Source organism: Phaeodactylum tricornutum, chromosome 4, assembly GCF_000150955.2.
Source record: "Phaeodactylum tricornutum CCAP 1055/1 chromosome 4, whole genome shotgun sequence".
Taxonomy (NCBI): Eukaryota; Bacillariophyta; class Bacillariophyceae; order Surirellales; family Neidiaceae; genus Phaeodactylum; species Phaeodactylum tricornutum.
This window is the reverse complement of record NC_011672.1, coordinates 1,117,963-1,142,075: the sequence shown is the minus strand read 5'-3', so window position 1 is coordinate 1,142,075 and position 24,113 is coordinate 1,117,963. Positions and strand designations below refer to the sequence as shown.

General features: G+C 48.4%; 11 protein-coding genes across 11 annotated transcripts; 5 read left to right on the top strand and 6 right to left on the bottom strand.

Moving 5' to 3' along the window:
• Window positions 1–424: 424 nt before the first annotated feature.
• On the bottom strand, window positions 425–1,267 carry PHATRDRAFT_44643 (predicted protein). The gene has a single exon (XM_002178336.1). It carries the CDS (start codon window positions 1,230–1,232, stop codon window positions 483–485), a length of 750 nt encoding a protein of 249 aa, XP_002178372.1. The 5' UTR covers window positions 1,233–1,267; the 3' UTR covers window positions 425–482.
• A 506-nt stretch (window positions 1,268–1,773) lies between these two features.
• On the top strand, window positions 1,774–3,296 carry PHATRDRAFT_51708 (flavin-containing amine oxidase; the record flags this gene model as incomplete). Its single annotated transcript, XM_002178612.1, has 2 exons — window positions 1,774–2,379; window positions 2,647–3,296. Coding segments are annotated over 2 exons (1,256 nt in total), but the record flags the coding sequence as incomplete, so codon positions are not given.
• A 1,112-nt stretch (window positions 3,297–4,408) lies between these two features.
• PHATRDRAFT_34116 (predicted protein) lies at window positions 4,409–6,424 on the top strand (the record flags this gene model as incomplete). The annotated part of the gene is made up of 1 exon (XM_002178611.1): window positions 4,409–6,424. The coding sequence occupies one exon, from the start codon at window positions 4,409–4,411 to the stop codon at window positions 6,422–6,424; it is 2,016 nt and encodes a 671-aa protein (XP_002178647.1).
• A 187-nt stretch (window positions 6,425–6,611) lies between these two features.
• On the bottom strand, window positions 6,612–9,837 carry PHATRDRAFT_44641 (predicted protein; the record flags this gene model as incomplete). The annotated part of the gene is made up of 4 exons (XM_002178335.1): window positions 6,612–6,754; window positions 6,842–9,143; window positions 9,502–9,671; window positions 9,702–9,837. 4 exons carry the CDS (start codon window positions 9,835–9,837, stop codon window positions 6,612–6,614), a joined length of 2,751 nt encoding a protein of 916 aa, XP_002178371.1.
• Window positions 9,838–10,381: 544 nt separating this feature from the next.
• FBPC4 (fructose-1,6-bisphosphatase) lies at window positions 10,382–11,986 on the bottom strand (the record flags this gene model as incomplete). The annotated part of the gene is made up of 3 exons (XM_002178334.1): window positions 11,442–11,986; window positions 10,758–11,347; window positions 10,382–10,671 (listed from the first exon to the last, which is right to left on the bottom strand). Exons 1-3 carry the CDS (start codon window positions 11,933–11,935, stop codon window positions 10,382–10,384), a joined length of 1,374 nt encoding a protein of 457 aa, XP_002178370.1. The 5' UTR covers window positions 11,936–11,986.
• Window positions 11,987–12,254: 268 nt separating this feature from the next.
• Window positions 12,255–14,107, top strand: PHATRDRAFT_44639 (predicted protein). The gene is made up of 2 exons (XM_002178610.1): window positions 12,255–12,881; window positions 12,960–14,107. The coding sequence occupies exons 1-2, from the start codon at window positions 12,333–12,335 to the stop codon at window positions 13,905–13,907; spliced, it is 1,497 nt and encodes a 498-aa protein (XP_002178646.1). The 5' UTR covers window positions 12,255–12,332; the 3' UTR covers window positions 13,908–14,107.
• Window positions 14,108–14,180: 73 nt separating this feature from the next.
• PHATRDRAFT_10724 (predicted protein) lies at window positions 14,181–14,690 on the bottom strand (the record flags this gene model as incomplete). Its single annotated transcript, XM_002178333.1, has 1 exon — window positions 14,181–14,690. One exon carries the CDS (start codon window positions 14,688–14,690, stop codon window positions 14,181–14,183), a length of 510 nt encoding a protein of 169 aa, XP_002178369.1.
• A 987-nt stretch (window positions 14,691–15,677) lies between these two features.
• Window positions 15,678–15,953, top strand: PHATRDRAFT_11016 (predicted protein; the record flags this gene model as incomplete). Its single annotated transcript, XM_002178609.1, has 1 exon — window positions 15,678–15,953. A coding segment is annotated over one exon (276 nt), but the record flags the coding sequence as incomplete, so codon positions are not given.
• A 149-nt stretch (window positions 15,954–16,102) lies between these two features.
• Window positions 16,103–18,502, bottom strand: PHATRDRAFT_44638 (predicted protein; the record flags this gene model as incomplete). Its single annotated transcript, XM_002178332.1, has 1 exon — window positions 16,103–18,502. The coding sequence occupies one exon, from the start codon at window positions 18,500–18,502 to the stop codon at window positions 16,103–16,105; it is 2,400 nt and encodes a 799-aa protein (XP_002178368.1).
• Window positions 18,503–19,016: 514 nt separating this feature from the next.
• On the top strand, window positions 19,017–21,334 carry PHATRDRAFT_26299 (predicted protein). Its single transcript, XM_002178608.1, has 4 exons — window positions 19,017–19,308; window positions 19,446–19,529; window positions 19,572–19,808; window positions 19,878–21,334. The coding sequence occupies exons 1-4, from the start codon at window positions 19,186–19,188 to the stop codon at window positions 21,291–21,293; spliced, it is 1,860 nt and encodes a 619-aa protein (XP_002178644.1). The 5' UTR covers window positions 19,017–19,185; the 3' UTR covers window positions 21,294–21,334.
• Window positions 21,335–21,488: 154 nt separating this feature from the next.
• ZEP3 (zeaxanthin epoxidase) lies at window positions 21,489–23,828 on the bottom strand (the record flags this gene model as incomplete). The annotated part of the gene is made up of 3 exons (XM_002178331.1): window positions 23,690–23,828; window positions 22,571–23,325; window positions 21,489–22,469 (listed from the first exon to the last, which is right to left on the bottom strand). Exons 1-3 carry the CDS (start codon window positions 23,773–23,775, stop codon window positions 21,637–21,639), a joined length of 1,674 nt encoding a protein of 557 aa, XP_002178367.1. The 5' UTR covers window positions 23,776–23,828.
• Window positions 23,829–24,113: the final 285 nt, after the last annotated feature.

Below are 24,113 nucleotides of genomic sequence, written 5' to 3'. Positions count from 1 at the left end.
ATACCAAGGCCAACCGCGGACTTCTGTTATGATAACAGTTACTGACGAAGCCCGAACGTGAATCACCAGAACTACATACTACAGCAGCATAACGAACTCAATGGATACAATGATGTCCGATACCCGAACATTCGCTTGTAGAATCAGAAATGGCCGCCGAACATGACATCGCGACTTTTCTTTTCAACAAGGATCTACACCAGCCATACACCTCATGCTGTTTCTCCATAACAACTTTCTTTTTGAATTATTTGTAAGCGCAAACAAGATGTGTTGACGTTCATGTGTATTCTAGAAGGTAGTGGTACTTTGCCGCTTGGCACGAAAAGAATCAGCGTTAACGAAGCAGTAGAGACTTGTTACAGAAAAGAAATTGAGCGAATGGCTAGCAGTCCGGAGAGGTCGCTTTCCACTTTCAGACACCAAGATACGAAACGCGAGTAACACAATGTCGTTTGTTCCGGAGAGGGAGCATTTTTCCATTAATAAACGAAACCACGTGAATCATGCTGATTGTCTTTGTGCTGCGCATTCAAAAAATCGTGCACTGCGCGTAGCAACTTATCAAAGTTAGCAATCACAACTTGTCGGAGACTCGCGGCGTTCCGAGCCAAGATTGTGTAGCAAAGATTGGCGTAGTCTGGATCCTCGTGAGTCGTAATGAAGTAGTTTTGCTTGACTTCTTTTCCGTCGACTTTTTCGGTGACAGTCTTGTCCGTCACGAGCGTAACTACCGGCGCCAGTACGTCATTTAAGCGGGGCGACACTCTCGCTATGAGCTGCTCTTGAGCGCGCATGAATTCGTTCGACAAGAGACTCAAATTTTGATCGGCGGCTCCGGAGCGATCGGTCCCCCAAGCGTATGTCGCCGGACTGACACAGGCGACCAGTAAATGAAACTCTTCTAGGACTGTCTGCAAAGAAGTAGCCCATTCGCGAATTTCTGTTTTGTTAAAGTGGAATTCTTGAATGGGCTGCGGCAATGTTTCCCGAGATCCAGAAGAATCGCTGCCTTTGCCGCCCTCCTTTTCGGCAAACTTGGAGTCAGGAATCTTTGGGACTCCCCGACAAAGATCCTGGATCCGAGCGTGAATACCTTCCATGGAAAGTTCCGAGTAGCCGATCTCAACGTGAAACGCATCCTGGTCAAAGTCTAGAACTTTGGAACTCTTGGATTGGTTTCCATTGCTTTTTTTGTGATCGACAGCTTTTCGCTTTTTGGCAAGGCTCATGCTTGTTCAATTTCTTTACCGGAATTGACGTTTAGTTGGTTTTCTGAAATGTTCTTCGTGCCTTCAAAAGATTTACTGGCTAGAGTAGCGTACGCAATGGTCGTTCCAAACCGATGAGAGCCGAAATGCTTGTGTTGTTTGGAATATGCTACCTGACAGTAAATGATCGGCGGCTGGACAGCCGCCTAAACGAGCGCAGACGGACAGGAAAAACGGCAAACTGAAAATACTATCCTTTTACGAGAAAATTCATATGTCTGGCCGTCTTCCATTGCAGCTTCCGACACGATGGTGTTGTCTCGGCAATAAAATCTCTTGACCAACCGCACACATCTTGTCAGTCGGGAGCTGATGGTATTGTGAAAAGGAGCGCGCTTATTTCCTCCAAATCTACATCTTATCGCAACTATCTTCTATACCTGGTACAAGCGCATTGAAATGCCTGCCGGAATTGCGAGCAACACGCAGTCTTGATACGAAAAAAAAAACAACGATCATGAAGCGCCAACGTCCACATCGTGTGATTGTGATTGGCGCGGGCATGTCGGGCCTATCCTGTGCTCGCGAACTGCAACACCGAGGCTACCACGTTCTCGTAGTGGAAGCACGGCAACGCGTGGGGGGTCGTCTGAAAGGCACTGCCTTACAACTTCCTACCGGCGAGCAGCAAGTCGATCTGGGAGGCGCTCTCATACACGGTATCGACGACAATCCCGTAGCCGAGTTGGTGGATCAGATTGGCGTTCGCACCCGACCGGTATCGGATACTTTACTGCTCGATAAGACCGGATGGCCTCTAGATTTGCGCGAGGATGAAAGAATATCTCATTTATTTAATGAATGCCTCGAAGAAGCGTTCGAACGCACAAGAGGAAAGCAATCCGACACTTCGTTTGGTGACCTGTTCAACACTGTTTGCGAGGGAAAAGCCGTCAACACTTCTGCTATACTGAGATGGCACAAAGCAAATCTAGAAGTATCATGTGGCACCAGTTTTGAGAAATTAGGATGGCAATGGAATGAGGACGAGGCTTATGGCTTTGACGGGGATCACGTCGCTCTGCAAGCAAGTTGGAAACCAGTGGTCGAAGCCTTGGCGGAACCGTTGGATATTGTATACAATGCTTCCGTTGAGTTGATCCACCTCGTGCATCCGAATCCTATCTCCAAAGCTGTAACCACTACGAAGGAGTCGAGGCAGCCCACCCGCCTTCCTATGCCTAGGACTGCTTCCTCACAATGTATCAATGAATCTTTGCCGTCTACTCCGACGCGACATTCACGTCGTGTACGGGGTCAAGATGCTGATTCCCGCCGGTCTCCCAGAGTATTGAAAGGGCAAGGCGTAGATCGATTTACAGTTGATCATGCGACTGCCGATTTAAAAAAACGAGTGCGCACCGATTCTGGCGAGACTGGGCCGAGAAACACAGTTGTTCAAATCACCTTGATGGACGGAACGGTTTTGGAGGCTGATTCGGTTGTATGTACAGTGCCCTTGGGTATTCTGAAAAGAAAGACGATTAGCTTTGACCCACCTTTACCGACCCCAAAGCAACAGGCTATTGAGCGTCTAGGTATTGGACTATTGAACAAGTGTACATTGTCGTTTCCTCATGTTTTCTGGCAAGACTCAGACTTTTTGGGCCTAGCTGAGGACGAGCATTCGTACCTTGTGCTGAATGGGGCCACGTTTACAGACAACCCTGTACTTCTCTTCATGTTTGGCGGCGAATTTGCACACGAGATCGAGAAATGGACTGACACGGAGATTGTGACAGATTGTTTGCGAATACTAAGTAGAATATGCGGATGCCAGGTTCCCGAGCCAACTGACTACCATACTACACGATGGGGTCGCGAACAGTACTCGCGAATGGCTTTCACTTTCATTCCGCCAGGAGTTGATGGAGCGGCTGAGCTTCGGGCTATGGGAGAGCCAGTGTTGAATTCTATAGGGAACGTCCCAGCGCTTATGTTTGCTGGGGAGCATACAACTTTTTTTCATCCGAGCACAATTCACGGAGCTTTCTTTTCAGGAATACGAGAAGCTTATCGTCTTGACATCGCGCTAGAGCCAGAAGCCAACAATAACTTCATCTTTTCAGAGGAAGAGTTATACCTTCGGACATTTCCGATTGAAAGAAAATTCAACGCCAGTCAACAGCAGATTAGTTCATTAAGCCAGAACGGCCGAACAGAACGAGTCAGCAAAGCAAGATCGCATCGACGCCGTGGAGCTGCGGAGGTGATGAAGTTGCGTCAACGCCCAAGAATTCCATCGAACAGAAGAAGTCATGCAGTCGGAAGAAGATCGCTTGCAGCGTCCCCACAACGGCGGAGTCACCGATCGGTGGTCGCCCACAAGAGTCCATTAGGAATTCCTAACAATGGAAAAGGAGATGAAGCCGTCGATGGAAAATATCATTGGAGACTGGAGTCTATGGAGGACCGGTCTTTGATTCGTGCGGTTGAGAGCTACGGCCGAGATTTTGACTACGTCCGTGAAAGTACCTTACCTATCTTCGGTAGCTCATTCCGCAAAACAGCAAAGCAAGTACGAGATCGCTGTCGTCAACTTTTCTGGGGCAAACGCCGAGAAAAGGAATTCCCTTCATCGGCCATTTCTTGGAGATCGTGGACGGCCAAGACAGTATACCCTTTAACACTTGTAAGAAAGCCGAAAGGGTCGAAGGAGCGTCGGTGCTTGGTTGGCACGAAAATTATCGATGCCGGGACAGAGCCGAAAAGCAGGATATTGGAAAAGACACGATTCGGTCGCACTGTGAAGCAACCCGATTACACGTTGATGTGAAGTAATCGCCAAAAAGGACATTATAATGCGAATCACTAACATCGGTAAGAGGACAGACTTCATGACAATAGGCATGCACCATAGTGCGTGTAGATTGAATTCATAGTCAATGACAAAAGGCACATAGACCGCATGGGTAGATCGCCAAAATTAGGTCTTGCAGTCATCCGACGTTTTGAACGGACTAATAGTAACAAACAAAGGCCAAGAACAACAACCCCTTATGTCTTATGTGCATTGACCAGTGACAAGTTTGCATGTTCGAATCAACAGCCCATGCTTTAACCCCTCTGTACATATTACTGTTGACAGTGATCATCGTTGTGGAGGGATAATTTGCAGCTGAAAATTTGTTTTCCTAATGTCATCCTCTAGCTCGTCATCGAACAATGAAAGAGAGGAAAGAGACCGTTTGAGCCTCACAAGTAAAGGATTGAGGACGTTGCCAATCAACGCGCTCCACGAGTCCGGCAAGAAAGGAGGCTCTACGGGACATGATGAATTGTTCTTGTCCCCGGAGCCCATTCGCTTAGCACCGAGAGTAAACAAAGTTGAAGATGATCTCTTGGGAAAGGTTTCTGGTGGATTACATGATGATCACTCAATTGACAGAGATCTGGAAAAACGCGTTAACGAACTTGAAACGAAACTTTCTGTACTTAGCCGTTTACTCCAAACCCAACGCATTGCACGGCTTTCGCCAGAACCAGCCGCTAGCCCTCCCCACCAATCTCTCTCTGCACCATTGCAGGATGTTTTAATGTCTCCAAGACCGCGATCCTCGAGCACGTCTATCCCTCATCTAGAATCACCAGCTCCTCTCACGTCTGGTAAAAATGGCGCGTCATACGATTCCGAAGAAGAAGAGATTTTTATTAATCATAGACGAGATGATAACATTGCCGTTGCAGATAATCAAAATTCATTCGGATCTCGTCGGGAAATTAATAAACGCAATCTTTCTTTCCGGCTCTTGTACGGAGGCGATGAAGATGAGTATGACAAGCGCAATGACTCAGCTCCTCCTACCGCTTCTATGACTGCCGCCGAGCGCAGCTGGCTACGGCCCATGGTCATACAATTTCAACAAAAGGAGCAGAAAGAAAAGAAAACCGTCGAATCTACCAATGTACCCGATGATTCCGTCCGAAACAAATGGCTCAACTACCTCAACAGTTTTCAAGAATCGACTCCGGACGTTGATGTGCAGATGGAAGAATTTATTAAAGTTCCAACTCAGATGGAGGCGATCATGGGTTTTGGCTTTTTCATTTGTATGGACTCTTTTCTGTACATGATCACTATTCTACCTGTTCGGTTTGTGTGGAGCTGCTTTTTGCTTTTACTACGTATCTTTCTTTGGAAACGACCAGCATCTCCTTACCAGTTTCACCGAAGGCACAGCTACCAAATGATTCAAGTTATGATAGTCTTCGTGATTTATCGCTATGTTTTGGCGGACATCAGTATTGGGAAGCTTTACCATTGGATTCGTGGACAAGCCATGATCAAACTATATGTTCTAATTGCAATGGTCGAAGTCTTCGATCGTCTCATGTGTGGTTTGGGACAGGATTGTTTGGAAAGTATGTACTGGAACTCTGTTTCCCGTCCGAGGTCTTCTCGTATGATTATATCAATAGCTCTTGTACTGATTTACGCAACCTGTCACACACTCATTTTGTTCGTACACGTCGAAACACTCAATGTTGCCATGAACTCTGCTGATCAAGCCCTATTGACGCTATTGATTTCTGGGAATTTTGCCGAGATCAAGAGTACTGTCTTTAAAAAGTACAACAAGCCAGCGCTTTTTAAGATCACAGCATCTGATATTTGCGAGCGCTTCAAGCTTGGTCTTTTCCTTGGGCTGGTGCTGCTCCTCAATGTGAGCCAAGGAATGGAGCGTGGTCAGCTGGTCGACTACTTGCGCACATGTTGCTTCGTTTGGGTGGCCGAGCTAGTAGCGGATGCTATAAAGCATTCGTTCATAACGAAGTTCAACTTCTTGCCTGCGAAGGTGTATCGCGAGTACGCGCTGCTGCTTGCGGGAGACGTCACCGGTATCGGTCACGAAGGCGTCAACCTGGATCACTCACATGCTGTGGTCAAACGAATTGGCTTCGCTCAATTGCCATTGGTTTGTGTTTTGTTTCGACTACTACGTGAAGCTGCCAAGTATGCTTCGCTGAATGGGTACTGGCACGAAATGCCTACATTCGTATTGTGGAGTCTTGGCATCGGGATGTGGCTACTTCTTGTTTGTATGAAGGTGGCTCTCGGAGTTCTACTACAAAGAATCTCACTTGATAGGCTACGGACAGCACCTGAAATCTCGGTATCTCAAGGTAGCAACGCAATAAAGAAGAAAAAGTAGTACAGTAAAATCTTTATAAAATTGTAATTACGAGGTAGGAGGGGATCAGGTCGACACCCTGCTAGCTCGTCCAAAATTTCTGCTGTGTATTCAAAAATGTAAAAACCGAAATGACATGACGGTATAAAATGCAAAAATGTAGAAGTGCGCCGTTTACTTCGATGCTTCTCCCCAAATAGTCTCATTCCTAACCAAACTCGTCCACAATGCTGACTTTGTGTTCGTGCGCCTCGTACTCGTTGGAAGAAGAAATTTTCCGCTGTTTCGCAGCTCGCAAGTCAAAGCTCAGGTCAAACGAACTTTGCCGAGATTTGCTTTGATCGGGATAGCCTAAAAATGAACAATCGCAAAAAGGTGTTTAAGCCCGCTGCCATCCATAGAAAAATTTAATGCTGACAACATTTTTGTTTTCCTTACCAAGAGACGCTGGCATCGAAACCGGATTCCCTGTGGTCGAGTACGTTTTAATAGTTGGAGTATTCAAAACATGACACTGATGGGTGTCGGCGGGTTTTGCCGCAGGTTTTCTTTCGTCTACAGGCATAGTGGCTATAAGGTATTGCCAATCCTTGACTAGAAGAAAGGCCAGGTCTTTGTCAGTACGCCGTTGGTCTTTGGAATATCCGCGAAAGCTTTTTTTCACGACATCAATCAGCTCATTATCTCTCGATGAACGGCGAGCCTCAGCTCGAAGAAGAAGCAGTCGAAGGGACATAAAATGTGGAAGCATAAGACTTGGAGCGACCGACGAAGATTCCGGCTCTCTTGCTGACGGAATTTCCGCGAGGGGCATGTGGTATCCCAAAAGTGTCGCGATAAAGTGCTCTTCTTCGACCGGATCCGTGGGTAGTTCAGACGAAGCGTGGCTTGACATGGAGGCTGACGATGTCTTACGCATATTTAATGCATTTGATTGAACTGGAAAAAGTCTTGGGGACTGTTTCAAAACAGACCTCTGCTCCGATGCACCTAGAGGTGAAACGCTAAGCAATTGCGAGTTTACCTCGCTACTGTCATGTTGGTAGTGGATCAAGTTACTAGAATCGAAGGCCGGGGTGGTTAACACGAGGTCGCTTGAAGAAGAATTTTTTTCTGAATCGCCCATCTCCACAACTAACTTCCACTTCGGCTCAGGAACATATTGTCCTATGTTTTCCAGACAACACTTTATGACAGTTGGATCTTCGGCAACGTCTGATGTACTATACATGGAGAGAACTATTTTGCCAATTGCATTTGTCTTCAGCGGGAATCCGAATCCAGTTTGCACTCCATAAATCTTGGCACCACCAGCGCGTTTAAACAAACTCGGGTCGGCTTGGTCAATGTGACGCTCCCACGAAAATCGGTTTGTCGAATAAACTCGTCCGGGTAGACCCGCCCCAGGGGCAAAAGAGAACTTGGTACTGTACTCACCGTACTCAAACAGCTGGCAAAAGAGCGATGAATCCAAATCACTTCGTGTAGCGTGTCCAGCATGACAAAGACGTAGCTCGTCGGGCTGGCCACGACCTTGTACAGTGTAGGAGGGAACCCAAATATCTACGTGCTGGAAAGGCAAATTGTGCGCTTCAACAAACGCAACAATCTCTTCGAGAAATGGTCCCGCACTGTTGCGCAGGTGATTAGATGGCTGGAAAAATGGTTCCCCTGTTACAAAGTCGTCCAGGATCTTTGAAAAATCCTCCGTTTGTCCCTTGCCGTCCAACATTTCGTTGATAAAGTCCGCTTCGCTTCCAAAGTCTGTCTCACAGAGAGATTCTGCGTCGCCAGGTCCATGAGGATTTTCCACCGCGCTACCATCAGCTGAGACGAGATTCGACGTTGAAAGCATTGAGTCAGCCCTAGTAACTTTGGAAGATTCCATTTTTTTCATGGGCATTCCCGAGAAGAATACTCCGCTTTCTGTTGAGGAAACTACCGCCGCCCGGACATCGTTTTTCAATGCTAATCCCATCCGACGGCGACGAGACTTTCGAATTGATTCTTCTGCCTGTGCCGCGCGACATTCCATGGTCTCCAAGCTTGATATCCAATCGCTTGCGTTTAGTAATGTCGAGCCAACTTGTAAACACAAGTTCGAAAAATGGGACCTCCACATTTTAGTCATATTAAAACGGAGTTCGAGCCTCGTGGGTTCCGAGCTGACCGATTCCAGGAATTTTGATTCCAGAGACGAAAGCATCTGGAAGTCGATACAAAAATTGATGCCTTTGTCGACAGAAAATTCATACGACCGAACGCTCAGCTTGGCGTTCTTCATTTTTTTCGTCAGACGACTATTTTTGCAAAGCAGCAGCCCTGACAAAAAATCGTTCAGTCGTATACCCTCTGGAGTTGGAAGCCTCCCCTTGTCAAAAGCATCCATCAAAAAGTCCGTCAAGGCGGTCTCTTCGTCCGTCCATCGTCCTGTGCGCTGGTAGCTATGTTCTCCGGAGATGCCGTTCGACATAGGCGAGTGCGCAAGCAGCAAATACGAGGCTTCCGCCTGTACCAATTCAAAAGATTCAGCGGCTTTTCCATGCTCCTTTTTCATAACGGAATTTTTGCGACACTCAACAGCTTGGTCCAAATCGTCGATAGTCATGGCGAACAAATGCATTTCGGAGACAGGAGCCCTCATACACAAAGGACACATGTTTTGATTGGGGCTAGCTGCAATAGCCGAACCAAGCGGGGCGCTTTTCGCAGAAATCACCAGGCTGAGAGGAACGCATCTCTGCATCCATGGCAAAAGTAAAATTCGTTCATGTGAGTAGCAGGATAGTTTTTGTTTACGATCGTAAACTGGAATAGGTAAGCAAGCGACAAGTGACGCGTTGGCAAATGAAACGGTATTCAACTTCTATGTAGTGAAATAGAGACTTCCCGACTTGAAAAAAGACAAGCTTTTGATTGGAGAAGCCATTTCAACAAGACGACAGAAATTCTGCATATTTGGCAAGTGGTCCTCCAAACCGCGAAGAAAGACTTTTTCAGCAGCCAATCCAAAGCATACGATTATGGGGATGTCTAAGATATTTATGAACCAACAATTGCAACGCCGACTCAAACGATTCAACCCAAACCCAACTCACCGCATGGAGAGTGCATCCACACCCAAGCCTCACATCGCTTCCTGAAAAGTGGCAAAGACGGCACGATGTGGCATTGATGGATCCATTATTGCTTTGACGATCCATTTTAAGCCGCGCGGTTGTCAATTTTCGAAAGAGCGCGGGACATAGAATGGTATGAACACGTTCGCCTAAAAGCTTGTGAGTCTCTCGTCATGAACATTTCAATCGGTCGGAATCCTTCTCCGAGGTACCCGAGCGGACTTCCTTCGCCAATCGCGGAACCTTGCAGCACCACGTGATTTCGAGTCGAATGAGTCGAGCACAAAAAACTCCTACGTCAGCGTAGTCATTCATGTCTGGCCTCATATTTCTACAGTGACAGCCAACCGTAACACAAGTTAGTCTCTTACACTTCAGGCGAAATACTTTTTCTTTGTGTTACATATCTATGACGGACCGGTTAACAGTCTTCAAACTGGTAGGAGCATACATATGCAACGTAAAACAGCCTTACAATAAGTGACAAATTTTACATGTTTAAGCATCAGTTTTTGCGTGCGCAAAATGAGTTTGGCGGACCATGGCCATTGGCAACCTTCTGTTGCTAGCTTTACGCTACGAAACGCACGATGGAAAATTTGCTGTCAAACTGAAGAGAGCTGATTTGAAAAGGTCAGAGCTCTGCCACCGCTGTTAGCAAAAGCCCGGATTACGAATTGTTTACTCGCTCTTGTCCTCAGAATGCACATTTTTGCAGATAGATAATATATTTGACTTTGCAAACTGGTAGAACAATCTCTAGACTTAGATTTCAGTATCAAGTCGACTACTTATCAGGACAATGGAAGTTGCATAAAAACCTCAAGGCTAATTTGATTCTGGAAAGAACCACGAAACACTAGTCTCTGCCTTTCTTATAATAAATGCCTTCATTGTCGCTGAGATAGCTTTCCCATTCCGAGACATCATCGTAGCTACCAATGAAACAAGGAGACTTTTGGTGCACCCTATCAGGTCGCACTTCTAGGAGAGAGCCGCTTCTACCGTCGATTGCTTTCCCCCCGGCGGTATGCACAATATATGCCATTGGTGCGGCTTTGTAAAGCAGTTGGAGATTTCCATCCGGATGCTCTAGCCTGTCAGCGGGATACGCGAAAATTCCACCGTAAAGGAGCGTACGATGAATGTCTGCCCAAAAGGTGAGCGCAAACGTGAATCCTTTCGTCTCTTCATGACTGATGAATTGCTGCATCATTTGCGGGAAGTCCACTTACCTCCTACCATCGACCCGACGTAGCGATGAGCGTATCGTTTCCCAGTTTCTCCTTTTCCAGTCTTGAGGTTTCTTAGATAGCTATTGTAGGCATCATCCCATCCCTCGCTGTTGGCTTCGTTGCAGCTGTAGACGCTTCCTCTCTTCGGAATTGTTAGATCGGGGTGAGTGAGAACGAACTCTTGCATTTGTGGATCCAATGTGAAGCCTTGCACTGATTCTCCCAATGTAAAAACTAAAACGGTGGCGGATGAATAAAGACAATATCCCGCTGCCCGCATGTTCTTGCCTGGCTGCAGCACTGAATCCACCAATTCACGATCACGATCCTCTCTAGACTTTTTCCAAAGACTTATTCCGGTGGAAGTTTCCTTTTCAAAAACACCAAATACTGTTCCGGTACAAATGCTTGCGTCGGCATTACCACTTCCATCCAGCGGATCGAGGCAGGCCACATAATTGCTGTCCATACTTTTAGCAATTAGGACACCCGGTTGGTGTTGAGCAGGTGATTCGTTGTCCAAACGAGATTTGGGTGCCAGCACTTCACATTTGCCCGTGTACTTGAGAGCGTTCTTCAGCACCACTGTACTAGACAAAGTAAAAAAAGAGAGGAACAGCAAATGGTCAGTCAATATTCTTGCATGATGCTTTCACATCGATGAATTCCATTCTAACTTTATACCTTAAATGGTCCAATCGTTTCATACTGTAGAATCGTCCATCAGTAATATCGTCACGTATATCTTCGGTAATGGAGTAAACGAGACCAGCGCGGTTAACAAGACTCGCGATCGTCTTGCAAGCCATTTGTATGCCCATAAAAAGACTTTCTAGATCACGGAGCTCGGCATTTTCCTTGACTGCGTCACTCAAAAACCGGCTCAACGTAATGGGCTGCTTCGTGTCTCGAGAGCGAGAACTTTGCACCGGCGCCTCCACGTATGTGTAGTATCGGGAATCGACAGCGGGTGCTGGTGGTCCGTAAGACTCTTCATTCCCGCCGTGGTACAAAGGCGTCTTGTATCGACTGAAAAAAAGCGTTGTTGAGTCGATACGAGCTTTGACAGTTGCGGAGAGCGGCAATGGGATCCACGCTTGGATGGAAACTGCAGAAGTAATAATAAGGAGCCAAACCGCAAAATTCTTCACACAAAAAATGATGACGCCTCTACCCATTGCTATTGTTTCTATTTCCAGGAGGTGCTTTACCGGTGGGACGAATCTTGATGTCTCGGACGAAAATAAGAGTGGTTCCTCCCATGGTGACCTCGAAGAGATTGGAAACCTGACATGAATCCCACTAATGCATGTGATTCTTGCGAAAATGTCCGTGTCGTATCGGTTTGATAAGTAAAACCTAGCCAAACGTCAAATATCATAAGCAATGCCCATCTTCGTAGGGGTTAACGTATACCCAGAATGATTCACTGTCAACCCAAGCCGCAAAATCCAAATCCTGACGCCGAAACGGAACGATTTCATACGTAACTGTAAGCTAGAGTTCAATTCCTCCAGTCAAGCATCGTTCACGGTCAATTCTTACAGTAGCTGAGCTATCACCAAAACTATCGTAATGTTAGTCATGAAGATAGCTCTAGGATCTCTCCTGCTTCTCGGCGTTTCCGTGTCGAATGCAGCTGAAACGGTGTTCAGCGTACACGGTTCCGGCACCACCAACCCGTCCAAGTGTTACTGGGCCGTGATGGAAAGGATGAGGGCTCAGTCCAAGCTTCCCATTCATTTGACCTACCGCGCTGTCGGGAGCACTACGGGCCAGCTAGAATTTGTTAACGACCTTCAAAACAGTTCAGTTGCGGATTTTGGAAGCGGAGACTTGCCGATGGATGCCGATCGTTTCAGCCAACTCAACGACGTTGGCATCGAAATGATTCACCTACCCGTGCTTCTGGGTGCCGTCAGTTTCTTTCATTCGGTCCCTGGCGTGGAGAAACTGAATCTAACGTCTTGCCTGTTGGCGCGGATCTTTTCTCGCGATATCACCAGCTGGGATGATCCCGATATTTTGCTCAAAAATCCGGCCTTGCAGACGTCTCCCACTGGTTTAGACATTACAGTGGTTCATCGTGTGAAAGGAAGCAGCAGTACGGACGGCGTTACCAATGTTAGTTAATCTTGTTCTTTCTGCTCTCTATGCCTTGGAAATCACAAGCTCACTGTTGATTTCTTTGTCTATTTACAGTATTTGCACGATGCATGCGGTGATATCTGGCCTGCGGACAAGGTTGGAGCCACCATTACCTGGGATGAAGAAACTCTCGGCTGTGAAGGCTCCGGCGGCGTCACAGAATGTATCAACGAGAATGAAGGGGCTATCGGCTACATCGATGCCGGGCACGGCATTAATGCGGACTTGTCGGAAATCGAGCTGGAAAATCGGGACGGCTTCCTTTTAAGCTCCGAGGAGGCCAATGCGAATGGAGGCATTGCGGCGGCAGAAGGGAATGTTTTTCCTTTGTCATTTGATGAAGATTTCAGCGATGTTTCTCTTCTTAACCAGCCTGGCGAATTCACCTGGCCGATCGTGCTTGCTACTTATATCTACGTTCGTAAGGAGTTGACTTCGATCGAAGACCCCAACGAGAAGACTTTGCTGAAGGCCTTTTTGAGAGCTCTCTACACGGAGGAGTTCAACGAAGTCTGCGTGGAAGACTTCGGATTTACACTTCCCACCGAAACAATTCGCGAGCGTGCACTTTCCGCAATCGACACTCTTCTGGAGGCGGATGGCGCCGGAACACCCTGGACTTTTGAACAGGACACAGAAGCTATTATTGGTGCCGCGGATTTTGTGATCTCCAGCAAGCGTGACTCGATTTTGGATATTCAACTGCAGGAAGTTCGAGGTGACGCAGTTGAGTTGGAAGAAATGCTCCGTAAGCTCAATACTGAGCTGGCTACGGCGCGATCCGAGACTGAATCTTTGCGCGAGCGCCTCGCGGAGGCAGAGGGCGAGGTAACTCAAGTGAAAGTTGACATGGTTAGTAGTCAGGCCGAATATGGCGGCGGGGATTTTACGGAAAGCGATGAACAGCAGCTCAGAGCAGCTTTGGTTTTGAGCTCGTTGAGCTTTGTTTTCTGGATGGCGTGGTTCGTCATGCGTGCATTTGGTTGGATCACTAAATCCTGAGGCGGTAAACAGTACTGAGGGTGACTGAAAGGATTATACCATGGTGGCGACACCCGGGACTCTTTCACTGTCGTCAAAAAGAGTATTGTCTGGTTGTGTAAAATGAAGCAGCAGATTTGGCTGAAGGACTTGCAGGGTGACACTTTCCGATTAAAAGTGCTGCAATGATAAAGTTAAACAAAATGTGATGCTGTTACTACCATCTTCGTAACCAAGATTTTTATTAGATGAACCAGGGGACGATGGCTCACGATAACAATCATTTCGTTTGCATCAGCAGTTATCATCATGATAGACCCAGTCCTTTTGATATTCACCGGGCTTGTTCTGTGCATGCCTCGCATTGTCCATGGGCAGAGATTTGGATTGGGCCGACGATAAAATCGAGAGAATGCTAACAGCTATCGATTGTGCCGTCATTGTGGGTCGCCAATCCTTGCCCAGTAATGACAGGCAAATATCACCGTTGGTATAAACGTGCTCGTGTACCGGAATACTGGGTGGTAAAAAGTACACGCTGGGTGGGACTGTCGGATACTGTGGTGGAAAGCTTATTCGTAGCTTGAAAATTTCCCCTTCATAAACGGTTCCCTTGGCTCCTTCAATACTCACTATCCAGACGCGTAGGTTCTTTCCCACTTTCACAGATAAATTGGACGGTGGATCAGAAAGAAAAGCTTTTAATTCACGTTGGATCCGATAGTTTGGGCTCGTCGACTTGAGCTTAGCCTGAAGGTGCGCGTCTGCGGCTGGCGAACGTTTTGGGAGGGTCGTTCTCTTCATAACTTTCGATGTTTTCGATGATTTTTCAGCTGACGATGCTCGAGATGCCGTCTTTCTCTCAGATTGCAATGGCTTTCTCTCTAAATCAAGTTTGGCCCTAGATTCTGTTTGCGATTTGCTTTTTCTTTTTTTCCGTTTGCTCTTTTTCGGCTTCAGATCTTCACTAGCACCCCCTCGCAATTCTAGAATGCCGTCGTAAGGGAGAAGGTAAGATCGACCTTGTAAAGTAGCAAAGGATGTGTGACAAGATTGGACTATAAAGGATCTTGCCCGAGCTTCGGCAACTCCTATCAAGGCGTAAAACACCGCGAATCTGTACATTTTGTCGAATTTTATGCAAACGTGTTCTTCCGCTGTGGGTATCGAAGGAAGCAAACGACAAGTTCTGTTTCCAAATTTGTGAGCATGATGAGAAGTTGCCGATCCCAGATAAGCGTTTCTCTGACGGAGGGCTATCAAGACGCACGCTTCAACGTGGAGCACAGACAAAGGCTTCAAGGTCGAGAAAAAAAAACAGCATTTGGAATGCTGAGTGTCAAATGATCGAAATTGTTTTGGCTGAAAGTTCCTCGTCCCACGTCACAACAATCCAATATTGTAACTTTCCGGGTTTTGTTCAGCGGCGGATTCGTTTTTTCATTCACATCGAGGCACTTTGTTGCAGCAGAAAATTTGCACAAAAAAGCATCTTTGAAGACCATTCTTTGCGTACCCTATTGTCGTAAGTAGTTCATCATTGCTGTCTTCTTCGATATGTACGGAAAATGCTGGTAGAACGGAAAAAACGATGTTGTTGAAGTGGATGAATTGGACAATCTCTCATCACAGGCCCATCTCTGGATATCCGTAGTTCGGCGGTGCACGGTCAAGATTCCTTATTCCGTGCTAACCTTTGTTGATTTGCTCTGCTTATGCGCTTACAGTTAGTTTGATTATGTCCGCCCCCAAGATCAGTAAAATTTTCACCCAGGAGCCACCAGAGCTCAACAAGGAGGAAGCGGCGCGGTTGAATATGATCAAAATGTACGCACAACTCCCCGTGATGAGCGCTTTCCTAGTAGCAACCAGGCCTTGCACTGCTGGAACCGATACAATGAATGGCTTCTCTGTGTCAAGCAGTCGGGTGACGAGGACAACTGCAAACCTATGCGCCAATTTGCGGAATCTATCTGTCCGGGGATTTGGTTGGAATCATTTGACGAACAGCGCGATGATGGAAGTTTCTCCGGAATCGGAAACAAGTTCGACGAAAAGGGGCACTAAGTGGTGGACCACTGCAGCCCCGCATAATAATGGCATGTATCTACAAAGTATAGATCTTGTTTACTTCATCGTATCTTTGGACCTCCACCTAAAGCGCCATTTATGTTGCGTATTATTTAACCATGTACAATGCGATAGGGTCAGGCCACTTATTTTTTGGTTGATGAAACTTTGTCTGGCGAAAGGCTGACCGGAATGGCCACTTTGCTGGTACTATGTAACGTAGGCATTTCAACCAAATCAGGATCGCGAAACAAGCGATGGCTCGTAAGTGGGGATTCTTCATCCTCACGGAAGCTACCATTGGTCGAAAGTCGCTTCCGACCTTCCGACAGATTAGTGAGTTCCATCTCAGACTTTTCGCCAGATATATGGCCGCCGTTCGAACTTTTTTTTGCTTTGCCGGACCAAAATAAATCATCTTCGTCGTGTTCGCTATAGTTGGTGTGAGGGGGAGTACTGCCGGTAGCTCGTCGGCCGCCCATCGACAGAGGGATGACGTCTTCTCCGAAAGAGTATTCACGACCCCAGCCGTGCTGCTGACGAAAAACCCCGTCTGCCTCGGATGTTTCGTCCAGATCCGCATAGTTGTGCTGCAACGGATCGAAGAACCAGCGTTGGCACTTATAGAGCGGCCGAATGATGCGCAAATTGCGACCCATGACGGCTTGGAAAATGAGGAGACAGCCGACTAGAAAACACGCAAAAATCACAAGGGCCAAACTCCAATCGACAAAATCGTCCGCGCCCAAGGCAGCACCGGACGATGCTGATGCGGGTGGGGGAAGGTCCAACAAACGAGGAACTACTTGAAGAAAAGGTGCCGTCAAGTTAACGCGGTAGTAGAAGTGTCCGTCCCAGTACAAATATGCGGTGGTGGTGGTCAGGTTGGTGACAATACTCTCCCCGTCGACATCGTTGGTTACTTGTTCAATACGCTCGTTAACGAGCCCAAAACGTGGTTCCGAGAGGCATTTGGAGAGAGCCGATGTGACGCTAGTACCATCTCCCGAAAACAACGCGTCTCGACTCATAAACGCCGCTTGTACAGCAGTCAGGTCCGCAGCCTTTTGCGCAGCCGATGCCGCCTGTGAAGCTGCTTTTGCAGCCTGGGAATTGCCCGAGCTAGCCGCATCATTTGCCGCCTGTTGGGCTTGTTGCGCGGCTTGGGCCGCTAGGTCGGACTCTGAGACTGGAGGGCGTACTGTTGTTGGCGGAAAACTCGGAGGTAAGGTAGAAAGTGTGGCTGAAGACGGGGCCGTCGAAAGCGGGGAGGATGGCGTCATTGAGGGTATCTTTGTAAGGGATACACTTGGCAATATAATTGGTGGCTGTAAGACAGACGTTGGAGCCGGACTTTCTCCCACAGCCCCAATGGACGCGGGAATGGAGGGTACAGGAGCCATTGATGCCAGAGGTTCACTGGGAGGTGGCCCGGACAAGTTGATCAGAATCGATTGCTGGTCAAGGCGACGGGGTGGTTTTGATAACAACGAAGGCAAGTTGTCGAAGTTATTTCCGGAATCGTTATTCCCATTGTCCGGCACGTCGTCACCGGGTACAATCGGAGGATCGGTCGCTACCTCGGGTTCGACGGGCAACGCCACGTCCAGCATCGACGGAGCCATTGACGGAGTCTTTGAAGGCGCAGCCGTGGGTGCGGAAGGAATTGGCAAAGCGGCCGTCACGTTGGCGGCTGCGATGGCTTCGACGCACTTGTAGAGCGTTTGGTAAAACTGCGCCACGACGGTTCGCGACGTTGCGGTCGGGATACGTTCCACTTTGCCAATCGCCGTGAGCTGTACGAGTCCCGGATGTGGTGGAATGATGGGTTGGAGAACGACCCCAACGTTGGCCAAGACTTGCATCATGGCTTGGATGAAGTCGCGGTCGCTGCTGGATCGCAGTAAGGTAGCGTTCGTGCGCACGTCCACCACCGCGAAGGGTTGGTATCGACGTCTAGAGGGTATGAGCGGATACGCGCAGGCTTCCAGCAACAAGTGTGACAAGACCGCTCCCGTCAAAGAAGTGACGTAGTTGGCATCCTCGTGGGTGTCGGGTGAGATACTGGTTGTGTAATAGACTTGTGCTTCGTTCTCCCAGGTCACCATATCGACTTCGTTGTCTTCTGGAACAATCCGGGGCAGCACATCGTGCGGCAAATCGGGAGTCCGTCCTGTACGGGTGGGTCCGTACTCCAGTGTAAGCGAGAGTGGTGGTTTACCCGTTATGCCGTTCGCAAATGCGGACCCCCTGTTGGCACCGGCTGCAGGTGCTGTATTGGAAGCCGAGGAGGGCGGGCGGTAGCGCAAACCAATGACTTGCTTGTGCACCGGTATGCGATTTTCGGCAATCCCGTGTAAGTAAGATGTACGAGTGATCAGGTAGCATTCCAAAACATCTCCTGCATCCAAACCAGCGACGAGTGTAGGCACGGCGGCTTTGGTTAGTACCTGAGGAATACGGCGGGGGTCCTGGTGAACGTCAGGGTAGACGATGTCGCCTTCGCCGACGACAGCATCGCTACTGCCTTCGGACCCTTCCGACATGACGTGATGTCAAACCGATGAGTCGTCGTCTCTGTCGTAAACGTATTACGTCGGGAGGGTGACCGATCGTTACGCAGGCGATGGTGATAACGTGGGTGCGCTACGGGTATGGCAATGAATCTTGAATCATGAATGAGACCCAACGGGGCTTGCTGGTGGGCCCTCCTACCGGATATGGTCACCATGGTCAATGGTGGGAAGATACAGGGTTTGGGGTTTGAGAACTGATAATCTACACGCGCCTCTCCGGCAGCCGGCGTGTTTGGATAGCTTCATAGGGTAGGGTAGATTGAATATCCTTACGGTACTCGATTCCTAAATCGTTCAAATCGTTCCACCAATGGAAATGGTTCCTTACTATTTTGGGGCAGAGTCACTCTCGGGTCACAACGGTTTTCTCTTCTGTCGGTCGGTACGCCGCGTTGTCACGTCTCTCTCTAGATGTCGCTCGTGATTATTGGCGACGACAAGAGTGTGTATGTAGTAGCAACGGCAAACTACCCACCCACCGTAGCAGAGCAATGGGATTCGAGGAATGCCTGTGTCCCTCTAGTGGCTGCACACAGTGAGTCTTTGGCAAACGAGAAAACACCGCAAGTACCTCACCCTTACAGTCCCTTGTTGGTTTCTCTTTCGTTCCGTTACAGACTGACTCTGTTTCCTTCGTACTCGGAGTAAATCCCATGAAGTCTTGGGTAGGATCTCGTCTGCTCCTGGCATTCGCCGGAATAGGGTCGTTCGCGTACGCGTCGACGACGGATCACCGCTATACCGCTGGTGAACACGTCGAACTATGGGTCAACAAGGTGTGTAGATAAACGACAACGCGCTTATTTACGTGGCGGTCGATCGTGGAGAGAACGTTGTTGCTCGATCGTTTCTGCGGGTTGCGAAGATTCCCCGGTCTCACCTTGATCTGTTCTGTGTTCCACGTTCGCCACAGGTTGGGCCGTACGCAAACCCGCAAGAAGCTTACGAGTACTACACCTTGCCGTATTGTGCTCCCGACACCAAGCATCATCCAGAAGTCGCCTCGGATGCGACAGCCTTCAATAGCCAACGTACGCAGTCCATTGGAGAGTACCTCGGTGGACACGCCTTGCGTCATTCCGGACACGACATTGTCTTTGATCCCAAAGCCGTTACCGAGGCTTGCACACAAAAGCCACTCACCGCCGAGCAAGCCGCCAAGTTTGGGTTCGCTGTTCAGCACCGATGGTTCTACCAAATGTACCTCGATGACTTGCCAATCTGGGGAATGGTGGGAGAACTACTGCCCACCAACAGTGACAAAGCCGGGCTCAAGGTTCCGGAAAAGGACGACAGAGATCGGTTGGAGCACGTGGAGGATGTCGAAAACCTCGGTGACTTGCAGCCCTACGTCTACACGACGCGCAATCTCGTTATTCGATACAATCAAGATCAAATCGTCCAGGTTGATCTTACCTCCGATCCCAAATCGCTCGTCAAGGTCGAAGCCGGGGCCAAGCTTACTTTCAGTCTACACGTACAATGGGAGACTACCACGGACGAGTTTCATTCGCGCTTCGATCGTTATCTCGATCACGAATTTTTTAAACACCCGATTCACTGGTTCTCCGTCTTCAACTCATTCATGATGGTCCTCTTCTTGATGGGACTGGTCGCCCTCATTCTACTCCGTACCCTGAAAAAGGACTACGCCCGGTACGGCATCGTGTCCGATCTGGAAGATGGTATCCACGACGTGGACGAAGAAGGAAAACCCTTGACGGGAGACAAGGCATTGGAAGATGCCGGTTGGAAACAAGTGCACGGGGACGTCTTTCGTGCACCCTCGTATTTGCCATTGTTTGCTGCTCTCCTCGGCACAGGCTGGCAGTTGGTGGTTCTCACACTCGGTGTCATATTGTTTGCCGTTTTGGGACCAATGCATGGACAAGTTCATGAAGAACGTGGCGAGCTCTTGCACGCCGTCATTGCCTGCTACAGTCTTTCCAGTATTGTTGCCGGTTTTGTCTCGGGAAAATTCTTCAAACTCTACTTCCCGACAACCGCTGCGGCACGCCGGGGTCCGAAAACGACTCTCTGGCAATCCGTCATGGTGTACACCGTCTTGCTTCTGCCCACCGCTTCAGTGGCCGTTTTGACTATCCTCAACGCGATCTCTATAGTGTACGGAACCATCAACACAATTCCTTTCTTGGTCATCCTCAAACTGTTCCTAATTTGGGTCTTTGTTTCGGTTCCGTTGAATATCGTGGGCACCATGGCTGGCAGACACGCCGGCAAAGGAAGTGGACCGCTGGATCACTTTCCCTGTCGCATCAATGCGATTCCTCGGCCTATTCCAGACGACGTTCCGTGGTACGGCAAGCCCTCTGGCCTTGTGCCCTTGGCCGGCTTGCTTTCGTTCGGATCCATCTTTATTGAGTTGTATTACGTTCTTACGTCTCTGTGGAATTACAAGTTTTACCATGTGTACGGATTCTTGTTGGGCGTGTACAGTATTCTGACCATCGTGGTCGGCATGACTTCGATCATTGTCGTGTACTTTTCCTTGAACGCGGAAAATTATTTGTGGCAGTGGACGGCGTTTTGGTCGGGGGCCTCGACGGCGGCGTACGTTTTCCTCTATGGCATTTACTACTTTGTCTTCAAAACTACCATGCACGGACTCTTACAAACATCGTACTACTTTGGTTACATGGCGCTTATTTCTGTCAACCTCGGGCTCTTGTGCGGTGTACTCGGTCACGCCGCGGCCTCCCGGTTTGTCCGCGCCATTTTTCAAAACGTGAAGGTGGATTAGGACCAGACTCTACGTAAAATATAACCAAAGCCTCTACACGTATGTGTTTCGGTAAGGCGTGCGTATCGTTCACCGCGTCACTTGTAGAGCTGTGTCGTGGATCTTCTGACATCTACGAGGCTATCATATGGGTTAGCTATGAAGCCACTCATATACTAGGTTGAGGAAGATACCCCTATGTATTGTTGTTAAATCAGGATTTGCTAGGCTTGCATCTAGAAGTTAATGCTGTTGTGCTTGTTAGTCTGATAGCTTCCTCCATCTGAATGTGAAAAAAGTAAGCTAGAAATCAAATCATCTAGCTCAAGGAGAAAATAATGCATTTTGTATTGAGCAAAGTCGTTTACAAACCGGCTGCGCCACCTCCAAGAAAGAAGTCTTGAATGGCGGCAGAAATACCTCCAAAATCCAACAGACCTTCCGCCCCCAACAATGCTTCGGCACCCAAGCCTATGCCCAGACCAGCTTCAGCAAGCTCAAATAGGACCAGAGAAACGATCAGTCCACCCAGCACAGAAAAACCGAGGAAAGCCTTGAAATCGATCTGCTTGTCGTTCTTCCAACCATCGTACAAAAAAGCGAATTGAACCGAAAAAAAGATAGGCAGAATCGGTTGAAGAATTTTGGTAACGATTCCAGCATAATTGCAATTTTCGAACTGAAATTTGCCATTTTCGTCACGGTAAATTTTCGCTGGCGTATCGAAACCACGAATGATGATATCCGAGGCAAAACGAGATAAACCTTGGACGGCCGCCGAGCGAATCAAACGACGCTGTTGGTACTCACGAAGCTTGTCAACAATTTGACTGCGCTTCGTTGCTGAACCGAGCTCTTGTCCAATGACAAAAGCATCTTCGATCGCCTGGCATCCACCTTGCCCCAAGTTGGGCATCATGGCGTGTACGCCATCTCCCAACAACGCCACCGGTCCATCCGTCCATGGTTTCATGGCCGACGGCGGACGATCGTACAAGTCGCGCTGTTCAATTTCATGCTCCTGAGTAGCCCTGAGGATGTGGTGAACTTCCTCTGACCAGCCCGCGAAAATTTCTTGTAAGTATTTGGATTGACCGTCGGGCATGTCAGTAGAGGAGGCACTGTCCGCGGGTCGTGCCAAAAATGCGTACCACTGGTAGTTGCCGTTGCCAATGTCCGTAATCACAAAGTATTGGCCTATTGAGAGAAATAAAAGGAAGGTGAGCAATTTTTTATTTTTCGCTATCAGCTCTGAAATCATCATGTTTTTTAAAGGGCTTCAGGAGGAGCACACGTACCTGGTCCTATGTACACTTTGTACCCAACTTGACCATTGTCGAAGGAATCGTACGCCAATTCGCCAGCGAAAACCGTGTACCCCGAGTAGGTGGCACCACTACCGTCGCCTTTGGCTGGACTATCCCGCATAGTAGCCCGCACCGCACTCCAAATGCCGTCCGCCCCGATTAAGACGTCTCCGTAGACTTCCTTCCCGGACTTGAGTACCGCCTTGACGCCGCCATCGGGCAATTTTTCATAGCGAGCCACGCCATCGCCGTTCTTAACGGTTCCTTTGGGCAAAGAGTCCAAAAAAATCTGTTGCAAATCTGGTCGCTCTATGACACCCGTATACGGCATGTTGCGATTTTCTGCCGGCGTTTTGAGATCAAACTTGGCGTACCATTCCGTCCGAATACCATCCTTAATACCGTTTTCTTTGTCACCGGTGAAGGTAAATTTCTCCATGACTTTGTCGAATACTGGCTTGTCCATGTGTTTGAGAATTTCCATTGCGTTACTAGCGAGCTGGATGGGTCCACCGAACCGTTTGAATTCGGACGTTTGTTCCAGTACGGTAACATCCATGGTGGGCATCTTGGTCAAAACCTTGGCCAAGGAAAGACCACCAACTCCGGCGCCAGCAATCAGCACTTTGAGCCGGTGCGCTTCAGAAATGGCGTCCACCTTTTCTTCCGAGGCGACATTGCTCGAAGGTGGTGCCGTGCCGGAAACAAAGCGGGCCGTTGTAGTGGGTTGTCTCTGGAAGAAGCAGCTGTATAGAGACACGCAAGGGCACACAAGAGGAATAGGAGTGGACGTGTGAGTGATTGACTGTGACGGGGGTCTGGCATAAATGAAGTTCGCATTCCGTCAGGGATTGCCGAGATAAGGTAAAACAGCGATACAGGTCAAATTGGGAGCGAGCTAGCGAATGGCCTCCGGACAAGAACGCTATTTCTGCCACAAACTTTTCTAATCAGTACAAAAGAAAAAGCCGTCAAAGGAAACCATCCGACCCGATCGGCGAAGACAAATTGACAATAACAAAATGGGGCATTCCCTATCCCGGTGGAAGCCCACTACCTGGTATTCTTGATAACAGAGAGTACCGAGACAAGTCTACAGAACACACATACCTTGATTGTACCAGTGGGGCGGGAGCAAAAGCCCTCACCGTGGTGGCTACGTATAGGATTGTGACTATACTGCAAGATCTTTTCATGATGCAAATCTTTTTCTAATCACGATCGACCTGGGAGATTGTGAAGGGTGTGATGAGGGTATCGGTTGCTTTCTTACCGGGGCACCACAACGAGAACAGAAAAACGTTGATACTGCTGGATCAAGTCTGGCGTGTTCGGTATTCTCTTTTTCAAGCCGGGATTTTCTACGCACTGACGAAGAATGGCGATAACCGTAGTCGACGGCCTGACGCTGGACACCACGCATGATGCATTATGGGAAAAAAGAGGTGGCGGCGGCAAATACCAATTGGCAAGTTTGCCACCTGCTTGGATGTTCCTCTATTGGTCCAAGTCAATGTCTTTTCACCGTTTCGAA